Source organism: Ruditapes philippinarum, unplaced genomic scaffold (assembly GCF_026571515.1).
Source record: "Ruditapes philippinarum isolate M1 unplaced genomic scaffold, ASM2657151v2 ctg10157_1_1_1_1, whole genome shotgun sequence".
Lineage (NCBI taxonomy): Eukaryota > Metazoa > Mollusca > Bivalvia > Venerida > Veneridae > Ruditapes > Ruditapes philippinarum.
Genome location: NW_026865503.1, coordinates 1 through 10,629, shown reverse-complemented (window position 1 = coordinate 10,629; position 10,629 = coordinate 1). Strand labels below are relative to the sequence as shown.

The 10,629-nt window shown below is 31.6% G+C and overlaps 1 protein-coding gene across 1 annotated transcript; it reads left to right on the top strand.

Moving 5' to 3' along the window:
• The first annotated feature begins 326 nt into the window (after nt 1-326).
• On the top strand, nt 327-5,904 carry LOC132729392 (semaphorin-5B-like). Its single transcript, XM_060715153.1, has 9 exons — nt 327-365; nt 731-772; nt 1,174-1,253; nt 1,562-1,630; nt 1,787-1,904; nt 2,481-2,603; nt 2,845-3,015; nt 3,326-3,496; nt 4,147-5,904. Exons 1-9 carry the CDS (start codon nt 356-358, stop codon nt 4,587-4,589), a joined length of 1,227 nt encoding a protein of 408 aa, XP_060571136.1. The 5' UTR covers nt 327-355; the 3' UTR covers nt 4,590-5,904.
• Nucleotides 5,905-10,629: the final 4,725 nt, after the last annotated feature.

Here is a 10,629-nt window from a genome sequence, read left to right as displayed (position 1 = left end):
TATATTTGACCGCAAATGTTTTTGAAAGAGAGTTAAATATTATAGTTTTTTTCATAAGTTGCTTAGATGTCAGGGACTTGATGGAGGCAGTGATAACACTGTAAGTAATTTTGTTATGAACGTTCCGTAAGTATTAAAATTACTTTGACTTTTATGAATTCTTGTTTTTTTTTGTGTTGCAAATTAAGGAATCTTGATAACTTGTTCATCACCGAAAAACTAAGGCATCTAAAAAATCAATTCAGAAATATTAGATTTTTTTGACAGATTATACACTAGCATAGTCTTGCTTTGATATTCCTGACAATCACACATTTTATTTTCAGTAGGACATTGTATCATTGAACAGGAAAACATGTTTCTACGTAAGTAATTTTTAAAAAAAAACAGCATCGCCTTTAAAATGATGTAGTTGATTATTTTAGATAAGTAGACTTTACGTTTTGTTTCCGAATATGATTTGCTTCATGATATGTATTAATGATGAGTAAATACTGTGCGATATCAAAACAAAATAAACACGTAAACACGATTAACATTTTTAAACTATATTGCTAGATGAATAAATAAAGTTAAAATTTTAAAACAACAATGTTTATCTAATGCAAGTATGATAGCGCTTATCGGATACAAGCATCACATACTCTACATATTATAGCTATATAACGATTCGTAAAATAATTTAAGTTTTTATTATAAATTAATGAATTTATTATGTTTTGAATTGTAGACAAACCACTGATTATTTTGGTTTTATTAGTTAAAGAAACAGGTTAGTAGAAATATGATTTATGATGCTTTGACAAAAAATAAAAATAAACTATAGTTATGTCTGTCATCATTTCTGGGACGAAGGATAAATTATTTCAAGTTTTGTTGTTAATTTTGCTGTAATGAATAAAGATCGTTTTAATTGAGTTTTCTTATCAATTTAAAATTGTGTTGTTATGTTTTTTGTCGAGCTCAGTATTAAAGTTCTGGAAATATTGGTCTCAATAAGCACTAACTTTTCATACTCAAAGAGTTTTCTTCGCTATTTGTAAAATAAACAATCAAAGTGCAGTTTCACTTTGAATTGTTTTCAAGATGCCGATTTTTGATTTTATGTATTAAAAGTACGTTTCTTTTGCTTACAATATTTTTTTATTCTATTGTTATTCTCTATTTTAACAGTTGCGTTTGACTGTTACACATGTGAAAATGTTGTAGATCCTGATGATTGCCATAACATAACTGGACGTAAAAGTGATCAGGTTTGTTTGCGTTAAGGTTCATTTAATAAACAATCAGATAAATCAAAAATGATTTATAATAGTGTATCAACGTTTTGTAAAACAATAATTCTTGGAGTGATATTTCATAAAATTCAAGTATTGCTTTAAGAATATTTTGATTTATAACGTTAGATATTTTTTTCGCACATTATGTCTATTTTCAATTAAACGAAATGTCCTTATTCTTTTCAAAATTACAATTTTAGAATGTCTTTCATTATAATCTTTGTTTAATTTGCTTAATTTCTTATACATTTTGCATGTTTGATTACAATTCAACTTTTCAGTCCTGCTATGCTAAAGTTGACATCAAGGAGCGAACAAGAACGTTTACATTAGGAATCACAAATAATGAGGTAAAATTAAGATAAAACATACTTCATTTGAAAACAAAAATCTTTACTTGCATACTTTGATTTTAAGATGCGACATTCTCACATTGTTTTTCAAAACACGAATATAAGTAAAATATATAACTAGAAAAACTGTTTTGGTTTCTTTGAATTCTTTAGAATTGTGGCCCTATTCCAATTTACAATGTAACAAAAGTGAAAAGAGATGTGGAGGAGCAATGTTTCGAGTGTTGTAGTAGAGACAAATGTAACAGTCAGTTATGTCAGCATAGAAAACGTAGGTTAAGGATACACTTCTATAATTTAACGTTTTCTATAAAATATAGATCCACTATGTATGTAAATATTATATTATAACACGCTCCACACTTTCCTTCTTTGAACATACCGGGAAGTGTATATACTTACACGATATACATTACATAAGAAAAAAATGATCGTACGCCGTATGGCGTCAGATTTAACGTGAACAAGTATCTTGGCGTCATGAAAATTTCGACTCCGCATTATATAGTTCAACATATATAATTAAACATAAATTCTGTTTCTATTAGATGTTAGAATAGAAATAGATATCAATTTTTCTTGCGTTGTAATACAATATTGTACGGTTTATCGATCAAATGCTTTATAATTAATCATTCAGAGTACATATCACTACGCCGTATTTAATTCTAGACTAAAATACGTTAACGCACTCAAAACTAAATATCTTTATCCTTATTTAATAATTATTGATAATTGAAAATATGAAATACCTTAGCAAGAGTTAATATTAAAGTAGTTTTAGGTTTTCATTAAAACAAATGTATTTTGCAATGTAAAGGTAATTATAGACATTTATATGTTTTAGCCTCAACGTGTATTGATGACGTCACTGTTGACTGCGCTCATATGAATGTGGCGTTTAACATTTGTAGAAAAGTACACCAGTTAAAGAAAATGTGTCCTAAGTTTTGTCGTCTGTGCTCATTAGGTAAGAAAGTAGAATTTTGCACTGAAAGACTTAGATAACTTTATTCTGTATTTTTTCAAACCTTATATTTGTTGAATAACTGTATATATTTTCAATTTGCATGTTTATTTATATTATGGTTTTAATGCTATAAATAACCCAGAGAAAATATTAAATTGGCAATTGCAACTTCAAAAGCATATTTGATTATTTGAAATTTATTGATTTTATTGTACCGTATTTCTCAAAACAATTAATATAGTTGACGGAAACTGGGCTGATTGGTCTGAATGGTCTGCGTGTGACGTCACATGTGACGTTGGCATACACATCAGAAAGCGCACGTGCACTAACCCTGCTCCCGCGTATCAAGGTCTGATGTGTGTAGGAAATGACACTGAAACAAAACGCTGCAATAATATGCTCTGCCCTGGTAATTACTTATCACGAATAGCTCTTCTTTTCATATAATATTTAGGATAAACGTCTGTCACTTTAAGCTCTACATATATTTTTTTCAACCATTAAAATGAACATTAAGTTGCTTTTAGGCCCTTTTTTAGAGTAAACACATAAAAGTAGCATTTTTTTTCTTTCTAATTCTTTGTATGATAATTATCTTATCAAATTGTCTTTTTTGTAAAGCTAATACTAGGAAAAAAAGGCATTTATATTAAGTATGATATATGTGAATATAAAATTATCAAATAGTTATTTTATAATTTATGTTTATTTAATCAAAGTAAATGGTGGTTGGTCTGACTGGTCGGATTGGGGAGAATGTTCTGTGAGATGTGACACCGGTCTGAAGAAGAGAAACCGTTCATGTTCCAATCCGTATCCGAAGAGAACCGGCGTTCATTGCTTTGGTGACTCCACCGATGTTGAAATATGCAAACAAAAACCATGTAAAGGTATGTCTATGTTTCCGGTATACATGTTTTGTTCGTCAATAAAATCTAAATTTCTAATAAAATTAAAAATTTTGTATAATCCTGCCTCAATATTGTTGTTGATAATGAGATACAAAAATATGCAAATCAAGTACACATTTTCTAAATAAAAATCCTATATTGTTTATTACTTTTATATAGAGAGGTAACACATCGGCAGTGTTTGTATATCTATTTTGGAAATAAATGAACTGAGTAGAATCCTTATGAAATAATTTCGTTTCATTTGAATTCCTGTTCATTTTATAATCATTTTGAGGTTTACAACATGGAGAAACAGAGATTTCTTCTAAAATAAGTTTTTTAATATTTCGTTCACAGAATTTTCTTTAAATCTATGTTTATTGAAAAAGAACATATATTCACATAATTGCCATGCATACAACAGAATAAGCGAAGTGCCTGTAGTGATTGTTTGCAGCACCATTGACTTTAAATTGACTTTTCGACGCTGAAACTAAATGACAATTAAATTTCATAATCTCTTTTTAGTGAAAATGATAATTTTTTGGAGGTGTTATATGAACATAGTTGAAGCAATAAAACATTTTATACGTACATAATAATTTATGGTATAAACCTTTACAGCAAAACTTTTGTTTTCTTTTCAGCCATTAAACCCTTAGTCGCCTTCAAATCAGACACGATAATTGACTTTTCTGTAAAGGACAACAAGGTATTTGTATTCACAAATAGCCCTATCAACACAGGTGGTGGTTACAACAATAAAACTGGCATCTTTGTGGCACCAGCCCCTGGTCTGTACTTGTTTACAACTCAGATATGCTTGCCTTCACCTACTCATATTTATATTGCTATCATCGTCCAAGGACAGGTTGTCGCGCAAGGTGGATTTGGAGAAAGAGAATGGGGTAAATGCTACACATTGAACGCTCTGGCTAAAGTAGGTCTTGCAGATCAAGTTTCGGTAAATTGCATTGGATCGTGCGATAGCAGTGATTCGTTATGGAAACATAATTTGGTAACAAGTAGTTTCTCGGGAGTACTTTACATGACAATTATAAATAGAAAACACAACCAGTTTATTTATTAGTTTCTCAAAATTAATGACCTTGAGGGATTTATATTTCTGAATGTTCTGATCACTGTTCTCATCATTTTAGTGTTGTTTCTTGTAATATCACATTGAAGAATACTTAAGACTTGTAAAAAGCAATTCAGAAGAATTGCATATTTTGAAATGTTCTTGTGTGTTTTTTACTGTTTTCGTGTGAACTAAATACTGCATTGCTTAACAAAATCGGATTGACGAGTAACAGCATTATACATGTATAGTTCTTTGCGTTTGTGTAAATAAAAGCATAAAAGGGGGACGAACTGGGCCAAACCCTTTTACAGTTGATATTTCGAAAACCTGTTGTTTCTGTGTATGTTTGCATGTATACAAGGTTTGTCCGTAAAGTTCCCGGACGCCGGTCCTAACTTTTTTATTTAAAAAGTTATATTTAAAAATTCATATGTATTATAATTACATGTAAGACACATTTTGTCTGTAAATACAGTTTGCATGCTATTTGATGGTCACGAGATATGGTGTCTATAGCTACTTCTGTATGTAAAATACGGCCCAAGTCTATATCTGTTTCAAAACACTGTGGTTCATAAAAATGTAACGACGGAAAAGCATCACGAAATTTGCTGGGAACAATGACGTTCATCAACAATCTGACGTCATTTTTGGGATGATTTTAGATTTAAATGACGTTATAACAACGTTTAAATGGCAAAATGCTCTTACTAACCATGGATTGAGATATCATCGAAAAACAGCGAGTTATCATTTTTCAGTACTTCCACAGTAATAATGTATCACCAGAGGAAAAAATAGAGTAATGCTTGAGAAATCATTCGGAGAAAGACATTGTCGCGTACAGTCTTGTATGAATGGTATAAAACATACAAAGTGAGTCGCGCGTCTACTGCAGATGATCAGAGGTCGAGGAAGACCCAACGTTTCTTGTGACGAGATTAAGGAAATGCTTGATGGCGACCGTCGTTTGTCTCTGCGAGAAATTGCGACATGACATCAGTAAAACAACAATTCACAAGATAATAACTGAAAAAAATGTCAATGACCAAAAGGTGCGCTAGATGGGTACCGAAACTGTTAACGGATGTGCAAATGAAAATTTGCTTTGCAGCAGAAGGACGAGACTTTCAGAACGAGTGAACATCAACGTCGTTAAACCTCGCTTGCACGCGGCCAATGGAAAGACGATGTATGGAGTTATGGAACACTATTTCTTTAAAAATAAGAAGTTCTTCAAGTCTTGAATTGTTTAAATCACATTTCAAACATTTATTATTATCTAAATATGAATTATAGAAAATATACCTATACTTTACTATATTTAATATTATGTATGTCTTCTTTGTTGATTTAGATTTACTAAATGTTTAATTTGTAAAGGAGCGAAAGCCTCGATAAGGTTATACCAGACGACATTTTGATAATGAATCGAATGATTCAACAAACTTGGTAAAGTAATAGCAGCTGACAGGTTGATGATAAGTAGATTGGTACTAACCAACTTCATAGCTTAGTAGCAGACGACAGTTTGGTAATGATCAAATTGGTTCGAACAAACTTCGTCAAGTGTTAGCCGACGACAGTTTCGTTATAATCAAAATGATTCGAATAAGCTACAAGTATTCGCAGACGACAAGTTTTAGCAGATAATCGTTTTGTGATAATCAAAATGGTTCGAATAAACTACTTCGAACAGCCACAACATATTTTTACAGATGACGTAGGTGACAATATGAATATAGTTGTCACTCACAAAATAAAAGCTCGAATTTCTTAAGAACTTTAATAACAACAAACACATGCATTTTAGGAATAAGGCCGTGACTTTAATATACGAAACTTAAATTAAAGAAGGAATAAATTCCAAATTAAAACTGAAGTTCATTTATAGAATGACAAAATGAAAATGTGATACTTACAATATGCCCCACCGAGATGCATTTGATGTATTGAGGGCCACATAATATTTATGCGGACATAAAATTTACCCAATATTTTGGATTAGTCGAACACGGCCTTATTGCTATTGTTGCTAGCTTAAGATTCGATAAGTTCTTGTTAAGATGATATGAAGATGTCAAGGCCAATTGGAGATAAATGCACACCATCGTTACGAAACAAGCCTGGGGTATCTGCTGTGATTTCAGCATGTTTTAGCCAACGCCCACCCCGAGCGTATTTTGGGCAAGTCATAACTTTCAGCCACAGGTCTGTATTTAAACTGGACCACCGTTGGGGGTTATTTTCTTGACACATGCGAAATTTCTCGTCTTTGTTTTTGTTTTGGGTTTTACGTCACATCGACACAGTATAGGTCATATCGCGACGTTCCAGCTTTACTGGTGGAGGAAGACCTCAGGTGCCCTTCCGTGCATTATTTCAGGCACGAACGGGCACCTGAGTAGAACCACCTAGAAATTGCTCGTCATAGAATCTCCATGCAACGTAATTTCTACGTGAAGCTGCATGTGTTATGGTAGGCATATAGCTTAACAGGTAAAAAGCAGCATTTGGATTTTTGATCAGATATATATCCACGAAAATCATGAAGGCATCGGACAATTGTTCAATATTTTTAATTTGCTCGGTAGAACCGTTCGGGCAAGTTTTAAGAGTATCGTCATCGGTCAAAAATATGTGCGCCCCTTGTAATGCGTTTGATTCCGATGATTTAAAAAACATTGACAAATTAACAAATTTTCCGGCCCATATTTTTTCTTTTAAATGTTCCGGTATGTGGGCGCTAATGCCGTCATAAGCGGACTTAAACATGGCTATATTGGGGATTGGTGGGGTAGGGAAAAGTGGGCGTGGTTTTCGAAACCGTGTTCTGTTGGCTTAGATTTAGTGGAATGTGCGGGCTTGCATTTTGCTGTTGTACCTGTAAATTAAAAGCTAATAAAGGCAAATCACCATACTCGGGGAGAAAATTCCCTGTCTTTTGCCCTTGTTCATTGTCAGTCTGAGTTTCGGTCGACAAAACATCCCTTCTCGGACCATGTCAGGCTTGCGGGAACGCCACTGGCAGTTGAACGTTAGCATTGTCTTCCAATGCAACTTGTTTTTCCCGTCTCTACGCTTGACCACGTGGAGGGGCTCTATCCCTGCATGGCCTGGCTGCCATGTGCTCGAAGCGGCGAGGTTGACAGCTGAAGTATTAATGACTGAGCGAGAGGCAATCCAATAAAAAATTCGGGGGAATTTACCACGTGCGTTAAATGCCTCCAATGTGAAGTTAAATGTATTATAACAAAACAATGTTTATCGAACGGCTGTCAGTGAAGAAATGGGTAGATATAAGATTTGATGCCCATGAAATGCACGAGAAAAACGTGCCAAAAGCGGTAAAATTACCGTTAAACTAGCTAGCTGTGAGAATTGAATTAAAATTAAGAAAGGAAAAATGGGGTAATAAAACGCTCCAAAATTAAAACGATTTATTTCAAAAAGAAACATAAATCTACTTATATCTATAAATTTTTTTTTAATTTTGTACATATATCATAGAATTTGATAAAATTGCGCATGATAGTAGAAATATGGAAAGAAATTGTGCGGCTTGTTTTCTTAAAATGTTTTTCAAATTAACAATCGTCCTGGAACTTTACGGACACACCTCGTATATTAGTAAAAAATATGATTAACCCAATATATACATCCCATCAACAATACTAGTAACTGTGTACATGTGGAATAAAACAAAAATGTCTTTATTCAAACCCATCACAAACAGACAAATAACACAATTAATTTGATCGTAGATACAATTTTTTATTTAATAAAGAAAAAAAATACAATTATTATACAAAATGGTCTGTGTCTTTCTCTTAATCTTAAGTGTTTTTTCATATTTGTCTTATCACATCCAGCTTAAAAATAACATATTGCTTCCAGAAAAATATTTCTGTTAGATATTAGCTATTTGTCTTATTATAATTTTATTTCTTGTGAGAAAGCTAACCATCAAGCTTACGGAGGGTCAATGGTTCTTCTCAGGTACTAATCCTATCTGGTATAATGTAATGAATGCACTTTAACGTTCTGTCAAAATTGAAAGTTATTAGATGACGTATTCAGTGTCGATCTGACAGGACGCCCATCAGCAAGAATAGAATAAGATCATATTACACTGTGGTGATTAAGGTATATTGATTATGCTGCATGATTTCACTCAATCTGGCAACATGGTTCGTAAAGGTAAAGAGTTATTACATGAAGACATCCTGGCCGAATGGTTAAGGTTGTTGAAATAAAACCGCTTGACCCTTATCACTATGGGTTTATATCCCGACGGAACCTTTGAATGTCAGTAAGTTATCCGGCTAGCACAATAACATATATGTACAATTCAATCTACGTACAATACAAAATAAGACAAAGGCATTCATATATGAATGCAATCAAATAAAATATTTGATATTTATACACACCATGTTAGCAAAGTTTAAGGTACTTATAGTGCTTCATTTATAATTGTGCAAACAAAACTTATTATAAATCTGAACAAAGCAAGATTTTTTATTATTTCTTTAAGTTTACAAACGATACGGTCAGTAAATTTTGATAAGAGCATTAAATGTGAGACACTTATACATAAACATATTCAATGAAATATTCATAAAAAGAAAACATTCCCAGCAGATTTATTCAGTTGCAATGTTTTAATAGCAGGTGTAATTTATTCAAAATGTTATTTCCTTTATCACACTTATACATTGATTCAGAACCTTCATACTCATCGTTTGTGATTGAAAATGTCGTCTCCAACAGACGACAAGTATTCAAAAAATTCATCAACATAAATATTCTTCTTCACACTATTGTTACGTGAAAAATATTATCTGAAATTCTGAATTTTATAAAAGAAACATATTTATAAATCTATACAAAATTTTAAATATTTTTCTACAATCAAAAAAAAATCTTTAAAGATATTTTAAGTCTTCCGACTGACACTCACATTAATCATAACTCACAATAATTTAATAAAATGATAATATATACATTTCCAACAGATACAATATAAAGTGGTTATCTTTCATCATTTATCAAATTGTAAAATTAGAAAATGATTTAACAGCAGTTTTTAAAAGATTGTAATGTCAAACATTGTTTGATATTCATAGGTAATTATTTACAAACATCAATACTGAAATAAGGAAAAAGAATCTTTAAAATAATAATTATGAGGAATAGGTTTTTTGATGTGTGGTATTTCATCCTAAATTCTAGTTTTAGCCGTGTTAGTTTATTAAAAAGATCTAACGTAGGTGCACGTATAACAAACTAATTCTAAAACCAGTGAAAATTTACGATCGCATGCCTCCCCATTTAAAATTGTTTACTTTGAAGGAGTGTTTTTTTTAAAGGTACATACAATAATCTTATCGAATTCTCAAGCCGGTGAGAATTAACGATCTTATTGCATGTTTCTCCATTTAAAATTGTTTACTTTGAAGATACATACAACAATCGTATCATGCCTAAAATATATTACAAATAAACAGAGCCTGTTTAAGTTAATACAAAAGCGGTTTTCATGTTTTGGAGACATTGTTATTTTGTTCTTTTAGTTTGGGAAAAGAATTATCAAAAAAACTTCACTAAATTAAGATATCTATTGTCATGGTTATACCTTGGTATTTGACACTAATATCTTTACCAACTACATCAAAAGAACACATACTGTAATAACATATCTTTTAAAAATTCAACTGAAAAACAATTTGGTCAAATGATGAATACTACAGGGTCAAAGTTATATGCGTGTTGTAAACAATAAACAACCAAAATTCAACTATGAATAAGGCAAATTATAAAATTTATTTTTTTACTGATGAGAGTGAAGTTTCCTTTCACAATAAATGCCCTGCATTATTATAGCGTTTTATCGAAAAATGTCGATCATACACAAACTTACGTTGAACAACATCAAAATGCTGAAAACATTTTTTCCAGCTAATTAGATTACAAGCAAATAATTCCAACTGAGTTAGAGTATAAATAATATTTACCTTTCATCCCAGATTTATATCAAAAGAAA